The sequence below is a fragment of the Nannobrachium achirus genome, assembly GCF_963921795.1.
Source record: "Nannobrachium achirus genome assembly, chromosome: 6".
NCBI classification, from domain to species: domain Eukaryota; kingdom Metazoa; phylum Chordata; class Actinopteri; order Myctophiformes; family Myctophidae; genus Nannobrachium; species Nannobrachium achirus.
Genome location: NC_137815.1, coordinates 52,119,578 through 52,139,108, shown reverse-complemented (window position 1 = coordinate 52,139,108; position 19,531 = coordinate 52,119,578). Strand labels below are relative to the sequence as shown.

The 19,531-nt window shown below is 44.3% G+C and overlaps 1 protein-coding gene across 2 annotated transcripts in view; it reads right to left on the bottom strand.

The window, feature by feature from the left end:
- pparda (peroxisome proliferator-activated receptor delta a) overlaps positions 1-19,531 on the bottom strand; it is a 40,982-nt gene that overhangs the window by 16,673 nt on the left and 4,778 nt on the right. The window contains exons 2-4 of one of the 2 annotated variants that reach the window (XM_080729066.1): positions 8,615-8,905; positions 6,890-7,093; positions 3,663-3,814 (exon numbers count right to left, since the gene is read on the bottom strand). In XM_080729066.1, coding sequence (XP_080585192.1) covers positions 3,663-3,814; positions 6,890-7,093; positions 8,615-8,810 — 552 coding nt within the window. In that variant the 5' untranslated portion in view covers positions 8,811-8,905. Of the gene's footprint in view, positions 1-3,662; positions 3,815-6,889; positions 7,094-8,117; positions 8,156-8,614; positions 8,906-19,531 lie in introns of those variants that run through there. The other variant, XM_080729067.1, reaches the window with a different exon arrangement.

The following is a 19,531-nucleotide window of genomic DNA, read 5'->3' as shown; positions in this document are numbered from 1 at the left end:
AACAAGTTGCATGTCTTCAAACAAAACGAGTCATGACTTATGCCCGTTTGAAGTTTGAATTTTCAAACGCTTCATATAGCGCCCCCCCTTTGGCCGATTGGAATAAAATTGGTTTCAGTGATACTTTGACTAACCCTCCACATCTTTGCCAAATGCCATGAACGTGTAACTTTGCATGTATGATTTAGAGGCCGAAGAATAATTTGCATAAAACCGCAATATTGATTGAATTATTAAAAAAATATATTTCACTTTAAAAGAAATCCGCCGAGACTAGTTTGACCGTATTGGTCCAAAGTTCATGTGAAAAAAGTTTTGTGCACTTGACGCGAAAATCCCAGGAGGAGATAGATTTTTACTGTTTTTCATATAATTCCGAATTGTGGGAGACCTAAAGGTCAGAGGTCAAAAGTCAGAGCGTAAAAGTTGTTCGGCATGAGGAGACGCATACGTGTATACAGGTTTCATGGCTGTACCTAAAACACAGCATGAGCTATACCTGTTCAAAGTTCGCACTTTCGAAGGCTTCCTACAGCGCCACCATTTGGCCGATTGCTATAGAAAATAATAGCACACTTCGCCACTGTAAACTGAACACATTGATGTTTTTATTTTCATTTTCTCACTAAGTATGTAGGAGTAGAAAGGAACCGAAGTTTTTTGATACTTGCACTGACTGCCTGCCTAGTATAGAAATAATGACAATATCTAAAGTGTGCTCGCCTTATAGGCGAGCCCACAATTACACTCATACTAGGTAGTAGGTAGGCTATCCTCTAAAATGTGGTTACTATGGGCATGGTTTGGATGACAATATAGTCTTTGCAACAGATAGTAATTATTAAAAACGAAAACTCAAAAACAAAATAATAATCACACCCAGTGTTAACTCATTGAGTGCCAATCCCGAACTAGTTCGGCTTTATTATCGTATCGCAGAGTGCCGATCCCGAACTAGTTCGGCTTTAAAAAATAAAAAATAAAAAAATAAAAATTTGAAAAAAAAATGTTTGAATTTTTTTTTTTGGACCCCATCAAATCTGGTGAACATGATTTCAATCGCGATTGTGCATGTTCCACCCCCATACAACCCCATCTAACATACAGGGCAGCCATTTTTGTTTACATAACATGTAAAACATAATGGCTATTATCTCAAGAATGCCTGAACGGATTTCCAATCGGATTTTTTTGTTTGAAAGCTGTGAACAAACTGCACAAATCCACTCCAATGCAATCCAGGATTGCATTGGATTTTTTAGAGCTCATTCTTCTCTGTTTTTTTCCCATGCATGAGGTGTGCAAGGTTTAATCGTGGCTAAATTGCAGAAAATAGATCTTCTAAAATGCTTGGTAGCCAATAGCTAACTTCAAGCTAACTTCATCCTCTTCCTGTACATGCACAAAGGAAAGTGTTCAGGCATGTCATGGCTGCAGGGCTTGTGCATATACCAGCACTGTCTAAGTAGAATTCTCTGGTCATTGGGGCCCTCTAGTGGTGAAAAAGGGGGCACTCAAAGAGTTAAGTGAGTGGTGCAATTTATGGGTTAATTTCATTAAGCGTCCCGCAAAGCTCGGTCAATGTGACCGTGGGCTACCATTTTCTCAGGACAAACAGGCAAAGCCAGATGTGTGAGCACCGCTCAAAACTAAGCTATGTGGACTAAAACTAAGACTACATAATTGACAATTTAGTCAACAAATAAAAACTAAACTTAAAGGTCCTACACCATGCATTTAAAAATAATTTATATAACACTGTTTGTGTCCTAAAAACGTTTTTGAAAAGGTTTGGGGCTAAATTACCACTCCTGAATACAGAGCCCCTGTCATTTCTGCCTGGCTTTCAGAGCATTTTCAGCTGCAGTACCACCTTGTCCTGAGTGGGAGGACTGCGCTATTGAGCCAGTTTTGGCCCCACACTCCTCCCCACCTCCTGCTCAGCAGGCCTGCCCACCCCTCCCCAACCCTCTCCCAGCTCCTGCTGCCTCCTTCTCAGGCCTGCCCACCCCTCCCCAACCCTCTCCCAGCTCCTCCTGCCTCCTTCTCAGGCCTTGTGACATCACAAATCTGACCTTTCACAATCAGGACCGTTCTGAGACATGCTAACATAGATCTGCCCATAAACTGAGAAAGACACAATGGTCAGAAATAGGACTTTGTGAGGATAGAAGTTGCTGGTGGGACACCAAGAAAATACATACAAATTGGAAAAATGTAAATTCATGGTGTAGTCCCTTTAAATGTTAGGGAAGGACTACAGGAGAAGAGATCCAGAAGAGCTAAAAGTCAAGTCATTTCATGTTTGGTTACGCTATGAAAATAGTAGATCTAAAAGCTTGTAGACCTGCTGAGAGGTGTGTGCCAGTCACAGGCGTGTGACTGGCACCTGAGCATGGGTCTTGAAACCTTGTTGAGTTTGTGTATGTTCCATGCAGTAACACTGCCCCTGTGGAAAGATGCCACGTTTGTCCCTTCAGGATAAGGACTGTGCAATAGGGCAAGTGGAAGCTAACATTCCGTTACACAGATTACGCATTATTTAGTGCTTGTCGCTCAAAACAAGAAGCATATTGGGGGATTTTGGCAATTTTTTGGGGGACTACCCACGCGTTTAGTTGTGTTGTTCATTCCACAAATGCACCATCCTTACAAGCTGTACCTCATTGTAACGGTGACTAATCGATAGAAATGACATAAAACACAATACCAGATGTACCAAAGTTAAGTTTCCAAACATTTTGTGGGCAGTTTATTAGGTTAAAAAATACCACATGACATATTTTACATTAGAATGTGATTATTAGGGGGACACACACCGGCTGCGGACAGTGCGTAAAAACAGCCGTGCCCATTATTTTCAATGAACATACCCACACCGGCTGCGTCAGACGCGCGTTCACGCCTCACCCCCGGCTCAGATACACCACTGTTGTATTTTCCAGGCGTTGCCGCGGCGGTGAAAAATGTCCGCTCGCCGTCCTAAGCCGGTGTGTGCTCCCCTTTAGGTTACTACTCAGGAAGAAGGAAAAAGCGTATGGAAGAAGTTGTAGCGTATGGAAGCACATCTAGAACCTGTGAAATATGTTAGTCCACTGGTTCCCAAACACTAAGTCGGGAACCATTGGGTCACAGACACATTTTTATGGGAGTAAATATCTCCTTCTTTCTTTCAACTTTTTTTTTATTATTATTATTTTTAAATAATAACATGTTTTCTTTTGAGGGGGGGGGGGGGGGGGGGATAAATACAAAATGTCTAACATTTTTCAAAAGATAAGACAACTAACTAGTGAACTGTGAAAATAGCAAAAACCGGGGGGCCCGCTGACCTACTGGTCCAGGCGCATACCACTTAGGCATTGCCACATAGGCATGGATGTCTGGCGGCGTCGCCAGTTCGATTCCCGATCCGGACGACCTTTGCCGCTTGTCTCTCCCCATCTCTCCCCCCATTTCCTGTCAGTCTACTGCCCTATCAATAAAGGCATAAAAGCCCAAAAACAAAATATTAATCGCAATTCGCAATGTGTTGTGAGCTTGTAGATCGTCTATTTTCACTATTTTCGATCCCGGGGTCTCAACATAAAAACGTTCTGGAAACACTACACCAAGACGGCATGGCACAAAAGTCACGAAAGTGGAATAGTGTTTTTGTTCACCTTGCATCCCTCGCAGGCGTGGACGCCGTAGTGGAATCCGGAGGCCTTGTCCCCACAGATCCTGCACTCCACGTTGATGCCGGCCCCGCTGCCGTCATCTTTACCCAGCAGCAGCTGCTCGGACAGGGAGGGAGAGGAGGTCTGGGACGCCTCTGAAAACACCATGCATGCATTAGCAAAAGCTCCCTAAACCCAAACTCAAACTAACCTAAATTAATGTCTGCCCTTTAAAAGACAATTGGTCTGTGCTGAACACATTGGTAGTAGCATCCTCTGCCCCCAACCCTTCTTTCTCTGTAAATATTCCTTTTACTGCTACTAAGCTTTTAGAGCCATGTATTGTATTGTTGCGACCATAGGTTGCAGTTTACCATGTGAACGGTCACAGCTTGACCATATCTCTGTCTGTCTGTCTGTCTGTCTGTCTGTCTGTTTATAAAGCCTGACACTGTGGTTCCCCTGACACATCACTGTGACATCACAGCTCTGACATCATGCTCTGACGTTACTGTGATGTCAGGGGAAATCCCTTCGTTTTATGTCCATACACGGAGATCCCAGATGTCATCAATATTAAGCCCATATCTAACAGGACTTCAGATGGGAATGCCCATATATGGAGGCCACATCGGACACATACCACAGAATCCATATATGGCCAACACAGCCCATTATTTATTTCTGTTCCCACCCATATCTGTGTGGCTGGTTGTACAGACAGGGATCTCCATGTATGGGCATACAAGGGATTTATGTATGATGTCAGATGTCATAGGACTTTCACATAACAAATAACTGAGCAAGCATGTTTGGGCTCTCACAGAATATCTCTATATACTGTACATGGATCTCCATATATGGGTACCAGGGGTCTCCAAATATGGGTAACTGGTCCGATATACATCACTGGCCAGATGGCAAAGACATGATGCAACCTTGCACTTTAGAGCAATTCCCAATTTAAAAAAAAAGAAAGAAATTTGTTTGCAAAATCGACTATTCTGAGAAATAAATCAGGATTTTATTTTTAGGCCAAATCGAACAGCCCTACCTAGAATGCTATAGTAGAAGCTAGAAAACGTTGAAATGGCCAAACCGAGCCTTGCGATGATGTCACCGGTAGGCGCCGCTAGGCGGGTTTCTGAACTGTCCACAGCTCTCCTCTGAGACAGAGTGAGTAGACAGAAATGGTGTCATCTTATAATGAGCATTATTGAGAACCAATTACACGGTATGAAGGCTGAAAATGGATAACGTGCTACTTTAAGTAAAAAAACATATCGTAACATGATCTCTTTATGTCCGGGAGGGAGCAGCAAGTGCAGACAATAAAAAACCCATACGGGTCCCTCTGCTATCATTTAATTAATCCCCTCAGAGTCAAATGAAGGACCCAGGGTTCTAAGAGTGGCAGGGCCTTGGGGTAGCTAGCTAGCTGCACTCCCAACAGTGGCTGGAATGACAGGAATGCTAGAGGTTGAGACCCTGAACTCTGAGACTCCAAGGCTCTGCCTGGTGTGTGTGTGTGTGTGTGTGTGTGTGTGTGTGTGTGTGTGCGTGCGTGCGTGCGTGCGTGCGTGCGTGCGTGCGTGCGTGCGTGCGTGCGTGCGTGCGTGCGTGTGCATGTGGATTACATGTAGCCTCTAGCCCTGTGTGTCTGTGCCGTGCTTGCTTTGTCTTCAGAAACCTCAGAGCATGAAGACAGAAGGAACAGTGAATGTTTTGAGATACCGTGTCAAATAATAAAGAAAACTATGTTTCCATTGTCTTTGTTTTTCCCATTCCAATATTATGTGCATATACCCGACAATAGAATGGACCAATGACAGACGGGGACTATAGATAGATTTTGTGCCAAGAAAACAATATGTTTCCATTGTTTTTGTTTCCATTCTGAATATTATTTCGATTTTATCATCTTGGTCACTGTCGGGTGGAAACCTTGTATGTCCCAAACCGTTCCCTTCATATAATATTTTCACTATTTTAGTGTGACACTCTTGTATGATGGAGTAGGGCATTCATGCACCAAAAAATGTATAAGTTAAAATAAAACAATAAAACGATGGAAAAGAATGTTGATACAAGGTTTCGGCACGACTATGTGTGCACTGTGCATTGGTGACAAGATTAGGCAGGGCTAAGGGAAGCTAAGCCAGGTCCCGGCTAAAGCGTGGGAACAGAAATAAAATAAAGTTGTAATAATAACCTTGGGAAGGAATGAATTAGCCAGCAGGAAGTCAGAGGAGACTGGGGTTCCTTTGTACAGGAAAACGTCTCAAAACAGTATTCCCTCACCGAAAAACTGGATATCTACACTTTATACCAGGGGTGCGCCCATATACTATGCTGTACATCGCCATCGGCCGATTATGGATGGCAGGATAATAGTCATTATCGTTTATCACGATAAAAACTCTCACATCGCAAAGGTTTAAATTATCTTATATATTAGATATTTACCGTACTGCTTTCTTCTTCCCATCTACACCAAATATCTTTGCCAAAAATAGCAGATCTACAAGTTCACAACGCAGTGCTTTTGGCTTAAAGTTCCCACCAGGATATGGATGCTGGGGAGTTTTGAGCATATTTTGATTAGCGTGATAATATTGTTAATCACATCTTGGCCACAATAATCGTGACATGGAAATCATCCCATTCCTACGGCCAATATGTGCCTCACTGACTGGCATACAGTAAGTTGACATTGACCACTGGCAGTAGCCAATGTTTGTGTGTTAGTTTTACACTGGCTCTGTTGGATATCTGCCTAGCTTAACGGCTAAAACACGATTCCCTCACCTGAAACCATAAGTTAAAAGCTATACTTTATACCAGGGATGCAGTGATATATATCAGCTGATATGTGTTTCAGCATCAGCAAACAAGTTGACTTTCACCGTTGACAGCTGCAGTCAAGGTTTATCTGTTGTTGTGATGCATCAATTTGGCACTTGATTGACTGACTCACTCACTGCCTGACTGACTTAACTGATTGAGTAATTTAGCAGTTTGAAAACAGTGAAATGTATTGAAAATACATTTATGCTAAAAGGATAATACAAAAAACGCATAACATAACATTGCATAACATACAATACATAACAGAGCAAGCTGGTTTGAGGATAAATTGATTCTTATCTAATTCCAGTAATGTTTTTTTTTTTTATGGTGGTACCGGGGCGAAACACCCTGAAAAGAGGGGAGTCTGGTTCTCTTCTCACCTGTGCAGCTGCTAGAGGGGGCGGGGCTCCCAGTGGTACCCGTACCCTGGCTCCTCTTCCCCTTCTCCTCAAGCTCCGCCCCCTCCTCCTCTGCCTCCTCCATGTCCCATGAGGCCACACCCTTCTCCTCTGACTCCTCCCCTCCTCCTTCTCCCTCTGGCTCCTCCCCCTCCAGCTCCGGCTTCAGCTTTCCCTCGCCTGAGCCTGGATCACAATAATGACATTATGGGTGCGTTCGGAAATGCACACCGGGTGTGTGCTCAGTTTAGTGTAGTGAGTGTAGTGGGCACCCGGTGACGTTGTAGAGTGCACTCAGTGTGGCTTATTTACAAACGACCAGTTAAGGGACAGCTGTGCGCTTCTACAGTCTGAACTTTGAAGGACAACTCTCTGAAAAGCAGCAGTTGCTACCGTAACGTTGCTATTGAAAGGTAATTTAATTCATAACATTGGCCTACCTGCTGTTAGTTTACACATTGATGCGTGTGTAACAATGAATCCCAAAAGGACCAATCAAGACGCAAATGGTGCATTTTGCGATCATTTCCTCCATTGTTCACAGCTGAGAAGTGCTTGAGACAAGGCCATGAAAACCAACCAATCAAAACACCACACTGATGCACCACACCGTCAAACCCCAACTTCTGAGTAGGGTCGGTCAGTGCGCGCACTGAGCACACCGGGGGCACAGCGCAATGGATTTTCGAACGACACCGCACCGAATGCAACGAATAAACGAACGACAAGATGGCACACCAGTGCGTTGAGTGCGCATTTCCGAACGCACCCTACGCACCCTATATAACAGGTAACCTCGCGTAGCCAGACTTATCTTCGAAGAGAAAAGCCTGGGCATGATATATGAGGCTTACTGTTAACATTCCTTGGGCTAAAATGGCTCCCACAAAAGTGTGAAAAGTGATGACTCATCACTTTTCATCACTAAACCATAGTCTTGTGGGTCCGTTTGTAGCCCAAGGAATGTTTTTCGTGCAAAACAAATGCTTGCAATGGATTCAGAATCATGAAAACCCCCTAGTTTGACCCCTCATATGCTACTTAAAGCAGATTAATTTTAGCTTTTTTTCCCCCTGTAATGTAAAGTTAATGGGACACCGACTCTAACAGGTGAGAACATCAATTAAGCTGGGTCTCAGAAAGGGTTATCATACCAAAATGTAAATTAGAGACATGTAGGAAGTCAAAAATGTAAAAAACGTACGGTCACCTTGGGTGGTACCAATTTGTGAAGATATCATAATTGGCCCCTGGCCTATTCCGGAACAACGCACAGCGCAGGTCGTGCCTAGGGTGTATAACAGGTAGTTCCGATCCAAGCATTCTCATTGGTTGAATTAAACTTCAAGATTCTTAAAACTTACAAGATTTAAAGGGATAGTTCACCCCCAAAATGACTTCTTTCCAATCGATTACTCACCCAATGGAGACTTGAATTCATGGATATTTATTAGTTTTTGTTGCATTCCTAAGCCGATAATTTGATGACCAGCAGTGGTTCCCTATGCCAATAATTTGATGACCAGCAGTGGTTCCCTATGGAGACAAAAAGAGCCTGCTTTGTTCTATGGAGAAAAGAAAAAAAAATCCATGAACTCAAGTCTCCATGGGTGAGTAATCGATAGAAAAAAATCATTTTGGGGGTGAACAATCCCTTTAACTTCAAGATTCTTAAAACGCCATCGCTGTCGACAGGCCTCCTCTCACCTCCCCCTCTGCTGTGCACCTCCTTGACGGGGGAGGTCCCGTTGAGCTGGCACCCTCCTCCTCCTCCCCGAGCGGGGCGGGGCCTCCTCTGTCTCTCCAGCAGGGGGTCCAGGGGGTCCTCTGCTGCCCCTCCCTGGGCTACTACTACTACTACTACACCCCCCCGGGTGCTGCTGGTGGGGGGCGTGGCCTCCATGGAACTGGCCTCTGTCGCTGCTTTAAGGCCCTCCCCCCCGCCGCACCACGCCGCTACTCAGCCATCCGCCGTCATCATAGAACCACATCACCAGCCTGTGGGAAAAAAGAGGGGGGAAAAAAAGACTGTAAAAAATATTTAAAAAAGGCAAAAGAGTAGATACTGATGACAATATCGGAAAAAGCTGCCGATACTGCCTAAAAAGGTAAATAAATGGTGCATTTGTGGAGCGCCTTTATCCAAGGCGCTTTACAGAGATTGTGCATTATTCACCCATGTCAAAAGGATCCTTTTTAACTCAGCGGGTGCCCACGAGGTGTCTACACGCCAATCTCTTTGATGTCTCTGGAGGCCCACGACGCATTGACGTGTTTACTGTATTTACAGTATTAACTTTAAATCTCACCGTTACGTTGGGGCTGCGCCTGGATGTAGCCCATTAGCCGCTAGTCGCTTCGAGTCGACGCTGAGAGCATCGCGCGGCCGTTTTTCTCTGTATACTCCAATGCATTTCCCCATCTTTAACGCCCTTTATCTCTGATGTTTGTTTTATGGCTAAAACTGTGGCGTGGTGCGGCAAAATGTCAAAATTTTGATCGGCAATGAACAGCTATGATCAACACTGGCCCATACAGTAAGTTACACAATAACATCCTGTCTGCGCTCATGTGACCAAGTGACGCCATGACGCATGCATTGACGCAACAGGGCCTTGTATTCTTCTATGGAGGTGGCTTTGGGCACTTAGCTGGGGCTCTGGCGCCACCTTTTGGGCAGCCGATGTGTTAATGGTGCATTTATGGTTTGTGGTGCATTTATATAGCGCCTTTATACAAAGAGCTTTACAATGATTGTTCTTTACATTCACCTATTCAAACACACATTCATGCACCGATGGCGAAGGAAACCATGCAGGGAACCAAGCTTCTCATTGGAAGCAAAGGGGTTGAGTGTCTTGCTCAAGGACACTTCAACACTGACTCTGGGGAGCCTGGGATCGAACTGGCCACTCTACCTCCTGAGCCACTGCCGCCCGATCAAGTGGACGATGAATTCTGGTATTTAACGGCCAGTATGCCTTATGATACCATGTAATAATTTGACATGATATTTCATTTACAGTAATATTTTTTCAGTTGATGTTGCACTACTGTTTTATACTCTAAAGGTGGTTGCACACTGCTGCGTTTTTCGTCGCGTTTTGGAAATACGAAATCCGCAAAAAATGTGTTTCAGAACAAGGAGAGAGAGGAGAGAGAGAGATAGCAGGGACCCAGTGGCAACAGTTAACTCTTTGAGCGCCAGCGCCCTCTAGGGGCCAAAGAATGCCAGCGCATCTCTCATAGGCGAGCGCTTTAGCTTCCAGGACTTCAGCTTCCAGGACCTGACGTGCTCACGTTGATGCACGGCATGGAAATGTCCCGGATGAAGACGCTAACAGAATGGCTATTCCCATTTTGTCATCTAAAAGATCATTTTTGGGCGATTTCGCCGTAAATAAACCTCGCGCCGCTTTCCTAAAACACAAAAAAGAGATATAAGCCTTTAAAGATGCGGTCTTTCATTGGATTAGGCGGAGATTGGCGATTGCGTTCGCAAATTACGGCTGGCCGGGACGTTGTTAGCTTTCGGCTAGTAGCTACAAAAATCAAGCCAGGCTTCAGAAGGCCTCTTATCATTTTATTCATTTAATTAAATAAAGCCGAACTACTTCGGGATCGGCACACTCGTGTACTCATCGGAAGCGGCGCCGAACATCGGGTGAACATTGGGGAGCTCAAAAATGTATTTTAAACCATTTTTAATGGAATATATCGTCGGACAGAGTAGAATGGCTAACTGGCTAGCGGCTAGCGAGCCAGGACCACCCACGACTCTACAAGCAGCTCGGGGTAAGTGAATTAATAAAAAAAAGATTGTATTGGATTGAAATAAAGCCGAACTAGTTCGGGATCGGCACCAGATGAGTTAAGAAAATCGGAAACAAATCGACCCTGGTCCAAAAATAAATGCGAAATGGGCGGCAGTGTGCAAACGTGATTGACTAACGTGAGGTCGATGTTTTTATGTACGTGCTCCGAAATTCGCTCAGCTATTCGGCCAAAAAAACGCAACAGTGCGCAAAGACCTTTACAGTACTATTTACATGATTATTTTAAGTATTAATGGAATTGTTATTAATTCCTAGATCAGTGGTTCTTAAAGCTCCTATAACTAAAGACCCATAACTCTGAGTGTAAAAATGGAACCAAATGGAGCAGAGTTACAGACTGTTAAGGGTCCATTTGAAACTCCCCCAAGGAACCTGAGAGTCCATGGACCCCCACTGTCCTATATTGTATTAAAATACACGCGGGTATTGATGATCGGTACTCAGTATCGACCGATACGCAAGTTATCGGCATCGTAATCTGTAACGGGACGTTTCTTTTTTATCGATACATCTCTTGAAAATAGCCGATCTACAAGCTCACAAGAAGTCACATCGTGACAATAATAGTGTGTTAATCGTAGTCGAGTCAAAGGTTTGAAATAATGGCGATAATGATTTGAAGTCATATCACCGAGCCCTGCTGTCATGTTTGTACTATGTTTCAAAAAACTTCAACAAGACAGACAGACAGACAGACAGACAGACAGACAGACACCTGTCGCTGGTTCCAGGGTGTCTAGTGTCATTCTGCTGTTGGTCACACAGCCATTGACCTTTGACCTTTACCCTACAGCTCTGTGCTTGTGTGTGTGTGTGTATGTGAGATGTACACTGAGCTATATGTCATCATCATGACATTGTGCTTGACTGTTGGCTGTTTGGCTTTTAGGCTTCGTAGACAAACAATGCACTGGCCAGATATGACAAATAGCCAACAGAATATTTTATAACTTTAACCTACAAGCTCTCCTGATTGGATAAAACGTGTAACCCACCTGAAAAGAGCTGGAGAGTGTTCTAATGGTTAATTTGGTTGCATTTACAAACGGACACATACAAAAATACATTCAAATTGTTTTGCCTCGAAAATATTTCCGGTTAATTGCCTAGTCCTAGTAGGTACAGATGTTTTTGTTAGGCTCATTTTCTCTTGACCATAATGTAATAAATGTAATTTAGATTCAATGTACAGATTATTATTGTGTAGTATAAATTGTCTAGACAACTGATTTACCTGGTATCATATAATTTCAGAAAATATATAGAATATTATTTTGATTGTATATTATGTTGTTTGGACTGATGCTAGGTTCTTAGTTTATCAGTGATCCTAACTGAGGCACTAGTCTACACCAGGGGTGCCCGTGATTTTGACTTAATAACTACAGTACTTTTGAAATGACCAGCTCAATGAGATATACCGAACAACATATTATTGTATTACTGAAAGTACTTTTTAAACAACAAATTTGTAATTATGTAAAGCATTGTGAAAATGTCTCACCGTAGTGACTAGCCACACCGTCTCTGCATTCTACTGTACATTATGTGTTTACCTTGCTTATTGTTAAGTCACTGTGGATAAAGAATGTCTGCTAAATGCCTACACTGTAAATTGTACAGAAAGCTCATCCTGTCCACAGTGGATCAGAATTTGAGCACAGAGCGGCGAATCAGAGCCTGTTGTGCGATCGCTATTTTTGGGGGAGTCCAGCTGTGAAGGAAAAGCATTTGCTGACTCTGCATGCACACTGACAGACAGCCATGTAACAATGGACAGTTCACAGAGGACAAAGACTACACCGATGGTTCTCAACCTGTGGGTCGGGACCCCCAGGGGCTTGTAGATCTACTATTGTTCCACCATATTTATCTGTGAAACAGAGTCAAACAATATTGAATGCCTCAACTCCTACAACTCCAAGTGCTTGTCAGTGTGGGTGGTCCCCAGTTCAAATATGATTATTTTGGGGGGTCCCCGGTACAAATATGATTCTTTTTTGGGGGGGGTCACGGCCTGAAAAAGGTTGAGAACCACTGAACTACAACAGTGCTTCTCAAATTAAATTTACAATCTAGGCATTTAGCTGACACTTTTATCCAGAGTGACTTACACTAAAGCAAGATAAACACATAAATCGAATGCAGAGTGTGTAGTGCCTCAGTAAACTGTCACAGGTAAACCAAGAACCTCTGTCTGTCTAAACAATACAATATACTATCAAAAATAATCTGAAACAATTGGGTACAGGTAAATAATGAACCTAGCATCAGTCTATACAGTCTACTATCAAAATGGTATTGTAAATTTAATCTATATGGATACCAGGTAAACAATGAACCTCTCAGTAGTCTAAATAACTTGTTAACATGTTTTCTAAAAAGCTTTGATCGGCACATTTTTGAATGGCCAAAGTATAAGATACAGTTACAGTGTTTGTGGCGCTATATTAACTAATTGTGCGAAGGGACACCCTGGAACCCCCTCGACTTTGAGAACCAGTACATTAGACAACAGCTGGGATTCTATTGCCCGGAAACATATTACAGCCCGGAAACATGTTACACAGTATACAGTACAGTGTTGCGACACCTTGTGAGCTTGTAGATCGGCTGTTTTCTGCTGAGGCATTTAATGTAGTAGGGGAAACAGGAGGGGACCTAGTGTAGAGCCCCGGTGGACCACTGTCAATTAAGTATAGAGCGTTCAAGTGGTTAAAAACTACACAACTTGTCCAGGAGAAAATCTCGCTCTTTCCAACGACTGTCATTTAGACAAAGGAGCGTCGGGAGGGTTAGCGACTCACCCCACGGAGGTTAGGGTTAGGGTAAGGGTTAGGTTTGGGTGTCGAAAAGATGACACGTAGAAACAGTGAAGCGCTCCCCTTGTCCAGGAGGCTCCGACTCCGTGTATAGTTGACTGGTTACTAGAGGATGGGGACAGGTCTATTTAGATACTGTAGCTACACACAGCTTGTGTTCATGTAGCGTAGACTGGTAACTAGACTAGACGATGGTGTCAGGTCTAGTTGAGCACGACAACTTCCTACTACACGTCCTTATGTCCGTCCGTCCGTCCGTCCGTCACGTAACGTAACGTAACGTAACGTAACGTAACGTAACACTTTTGCCCTACTCATATCTCTGCCACGGTTGCCCCTATCCATGCCAAACTTTGCACACACACTCCTTGGTTGCCAGACCACAACCTCCACCCACTAATTTCTCACATGGCCCTCTTCTAGCGCCACCATGAGGCCCATTCTTGCAAAACACATTTTTGGACACTGCTCCTACAGATTTTGCGCTGAAATCACGCAAAGCGGTACAACAGTATATCTAAGTCATGTCATCAACATGGATCAGTCCCATTTCCCATATTCCCTCCTGATTGGCTATCTCCCGATTAGAGAGTCTTACTGGTGTTTAATGTTTTTTTTACGCAAATATAGCACATACATAGGAAAAGTATGCTTGAAATGAAAAAGGTTTAGACTTGGTCAGTGGAGGTGGGCTGGACTCCTGTTGAAAACATCCCCTCGGCATCGAGGTATATAAAAAGAAGGTACGTCTACACCTTTTTCGCTAATCGGCAATTCCGGACGGCAGATTCGTCACACTGGGAGGCGAACTGTAGCCGTGGAATATATTGGAGTCAATGAGAGCCAGGTGGACCAGCTTATGAACAATACAATATTTCTGAACAACTGCGAGCTTGCTTAAATACTCTGCCCATGAAGATAAAAGGACACATACTGTATATATGGTCAATGTGTACATTGTATAACTTTATTGAGGTACAGTATCTAAAGGGCATAAAGTTACATTTCAGAACGTGCATCACTGACAGCCTGAAAAATCTGCAGAGCCAGAAACGATACATGCCACAGTTAACACTTTGAGTGCCAGGGCGTCATATGACGTCAGACACACACTTGGCAATGATGCCAGAAAATAATATTGGCGTCATATGACGCCAGATGCTTTTTTTTCATATTACAGTAGCACACAGTCTGATCTTGCCCTCAGCAAAGACTGGGCCCTCTGGGCTATGGGATTGTGAAGTCACACGTCATGTGACCAAATTCGAGCACTCCGGTTGGCCGGTTCCCCCCAGACACAAGGGTCTAGAGGCCCATTATACACACAACAAGAGTTCAGTGACTTTACCGTAACCGGACACACAGCAATCAGAGGGAGAGAGAGATATATTGAGAGAATGAGCTAGAATTAGTTATAAAATCATTAGACCGGACCGTTGCTCCGCTGATCAGAGAGCAAGTCATGGCCGCACATGGAGACCAAGCAGGCAGCCGAACCATATGCCCCGTGGCCGTGGACACTCAGCCCCCAGCCTCCGCCGATGGCGCGGCATGCATGCTGCCCGTGGCAGACCACCGATCGCGGCGGTTTCTCCCCGTGCCATGCCCCGTGGACAGTCTAACTCTGGACAACAAGCCTGCAGTCTCCGGCGGTGACATGCATGCTGCCCGAGGCAGACCACCGATCGGTGCGGTCTCTCCCCGCGCCCTGTAGGAAGCACTGCTGAGCTGTGATCAGCGAACCCGGTAAGCGTTACAAAGTTTATGTTCTCTACGATTCACTTTGTTCTTTACGTCTGTCTTTCAATGTTATATGAGATCAGTGCTGTGTTCTACCTATAACGCACGTATACGGCGTCTGCTGTCGGAAAATAAAAGGCAGGGGCAGGTAGGATTAGCCCAGGGGGTCGCTGGAACCTCCATAGCACCAGGGACTACCCTCCACACGCGGGCACGGCGCCGCCAGGCGCCGGCCTCTATACCTCCGTGATGGAGGAACAATAAAATATGAATGGCGTCTGCCCTCGTGAACCTTTCAAAGTAGCGTATTTGATAGGGATTATGTACTATAGCGTCTGCCCTGGCCAAACGAATAGTAGCTGATCGTATGCCCTCAAAAAAAGTCTAGAACACACCACTGTATGAGATGCATAAAGTGTGTTCCTGTGGAAATGAGCCATGAATCTGTAGGTCTACTTCTTTCTAATGCAAGCTTGTAATACATTCTTCAATCAATCAATAAGCCTGACCTGCTATTGTTTTTTTTCCACGTAGGGTGCATTTGGTAATATACAATTCAATTCAAAGGAGCTTTATTGGCATGAGAAAACATACGTTTACATTGCCAAAGCAAGTATCACAAATACAATAAAAAAAACAGTTGAAAATATACAGTTGGAGGGGGTACAGCATTGTTCAAACAGAGCTATGTCGCATTGTGTCATTTTATATATATACAGGGTACAAATAGCAGCATTATTTTCCTCATAGTACATAAAGGTATCAGCTCTGTTTCATACTGTATGTGCAGTAGGTCTAGATGTCAATCCATGGTTTGTGGTGTATGAAGTTCCTCCAACTTCTTCCAGTAAGAATACATTTCTTTATAGTTTAGTTTTTTATTGTGTGTGTATACCTAGATAGATAGTTTAGTAATACAATCTGTGTGTGTGTGTGTGTGTGTGTGTGTGTGTGTGTGTGTGTGTGTGTCTACAAGCACACAACGCCTCGCGGTGCGAGGCGTTGTGTGCTTGTAGATCTGCTGTTTTCACTACTTTTGTGCGACAGCCTTTGCTAAAGAACATACAAATTATACAGAAGCACGATCATTTAGTATTTTTTTATTTATTTCTATCATATACAGGGCCCGTGGAGTCTGACTGGATGGAGGAAGGATGGGAGCCCGATCTGCAACCAGACCAATGACAACGCAGAGGACAGTATGATGGCGGAGATAGCGAGAGCGGAGGAGTCAGGCATAGGTCATACACACTGTAGGTTCGCTGCCTGGACCAATGTCACTCTAGGGGAGCTGAAGAACTTTCTGGGACTTCTCTTCCTCACAGCTATCGTTCACAAGCCGGAGAGCCATGCACTGGTCAAAAAACATTGCCATGCCGTACTTTCCCAGAACAATGGCAAGGAACAGGTACCAGGCCATTTTGAGGTACCTGAGGTGCACGCACGCACGCACGCACGCACGCACGCACGCACGCACGCACGCACGCACGCACGCACGCACGCACGCACGCACGCACGCACGCACGCACGCACGCACGCACGCACGCACGCACGCACGCACGCACGCACGCACGCACGCACGCACGCACGCACGCACGCACGCACGCACGCACGCACGCACGCACGCACGCACGCACGCACGCACGCACGCACGCACGCACGCACGCACGCACGCACGCACGCACGCACGCACGCACGCACGCACGCACGCACGCACGCACGCACGCACGCACGCACGCACGCACGCACGCACGCACGCACGCACGCACGCACACACACACACACACACACACACACACACACACACACACACACACACACACACACACACACACACACACACACACACACACACACACACACACACACACACACACACACACACACACACACACACACACACACACACACACACACACACACACACACAGTGAACAGTACCATCTTTGACCTTGATTTGTGGTGCCTTTGACTCCTGAATGTTGGCTTGTTGAATGCCTTTTTGAGAATACAGTACTTTATTTTGACTTTTATATTATTTTATTTATTCTTTACTTGCTGCACATTTATTTTATTTTACTTTTATCCAGTTATATTTTATTTTTGTGAAGTCATATTTGTGATTTTTTTTTTTTTGGAAATATTTGTAAATATTGTTGAACATAAATATGTTCATGCTGGATGTGTGAGGTACTCACCAGGGTTAGGGTTCGATGTTGCCATAAAATAAAAGGTTGACATCGCTTTTCTGACTTTGTCTTCCTGACCTTTTAGACCAGGTAAAAACACAGTGAATTCACAGTGCATAGTTCTATCAAAATGTAAGGCAATTTCCACCTTCTGAGTCATTTCATACTTTTTCACTTTGCCCCCTTGAAACTAGACGATGGTACAATATTTTTTTCACTTTCTTTGCAGAAAATTAAAGTAGGCATGCTATTCTTTCTGTCAAGGGTACTTGTGTTCCGTTACCATTTACCAATTTGTTGCTATGGCTTCCTAAAGTTTTTTTTCTTTGAACTCAAATATCTCAGAATCTAGATTTCTGAGGTTATTGACTGGTTTGCGCAGTGTGCACTCTCGAGCACCTATCTCCAAAACCGCTCACCGAAATCACTCCAAAAAATTTTTGGTAAAAAAGAAAATCCTCTTTTACCAAATCTCCCATTTTTGTTCCGATATTCACATCGCATCATTTTCAATTTATTCTCTGGAATGGGGCAGAAATGAATGGGCCTTGATGGTGGCATTGGCCGGGGGAGGGGGGTGGGGGGGTCTGGCAGTCAAAGTGTTAAGATGTCTCAACAAAATTGCACATCAAAAAACAAAGGATATGTCTTGTTTTCCTTTACATTCCTGAACCGATAAACTGACAAATGGTCCCAATAGAAATAGTGTTTTGTTCAAAAGCTGGTCTGGCCGGCTCTCATCAGCATCAATGTATTTCACCAAACTTCCAGATCCAGTTTTGCCTCCCATGTGCGCTAATGGCCCCCGACCGGCCTGTGGAACGTCCATACCTTCTTCTATCAATGCCTTGCTCTGCAGGGGGACGCGGTTTGTCCACCATGTAGGTCAAAGGTCATTATCCCCCCCTCTCTTTCTGAATGGACTTTGAAGGGAGCAGACGGTAAGAGCACACAGTTCCATCTCACACACACACACACACACACACACACACACACACACACACACACACACACACACACACACACACACACACACACACACACACACACACACACACACACACACACACTTGTAGATCTGCTGTTTAAATGTTTGAACATATATGAACATTTTTCAACATGGAAATGATTATGACGATTATGCAAAAATAATTGTGATTATATCAAATAACTGTGATTAGGCAATTATGTAATAATTGTGACACTGTACACACACAGGGTAGGAACACACAGTTCATCACGTGCAGCACACACACACACACACACACACACACACACACACACACACACACACACACACACACACACACACACACACACACACACACACACACAGGGGAATACTAGGAGCAAACAGTTCATCTCACACACAGGGTAGGAACACACAGTTCATCTGGTCTGGAAGAGACACTCAACCACAGGCCTGTTTGTTTAACTCTCTCACACACACACACACACACACGCGCGCACACACACACACACGGGCAGAGTTCAATAACAAATTCGCTGTGTGTTTGGATTTGGAATACTTTGCACACACATGTGTCCTCTTCCTCCTCTGTGGATCAGTGACACTCAAACTGTTACATGTCAGTCAGACATTTTCATGTGAAGGACCCCCAAATTAATATGTATTTGGCTGCGAACCCCCATCTGAAAATATTTTGTCCATATTTGTATAATATTTGTATTAACCATGATGCACGTGCACCACATGGTGGTTGAGTGGAGTCCCTCAGGGCTTTATGCTAGTGTCTTTCTATTTTGTGGGGAAGGCTTTCGCAGTAAATAACAGATCGACAAGCAAAAATAACATGCCAAACTGCCTCAATGAAAGAAAGCTTCACAGATGACGGCCTTAAGCGCTATTCACAATGAGCACAATAACTACAGTATAACAACGACACTAGATATCGTTCACCATTGGTATTATTTTTGGGCGGTTCCAGCCGCTCCAACAACTGACCGCATGTGTATGTCTGTCTGTCTACAGTACATGTCTGTCCACATGTATGTATGAGGACGGCCTCGAGCTCC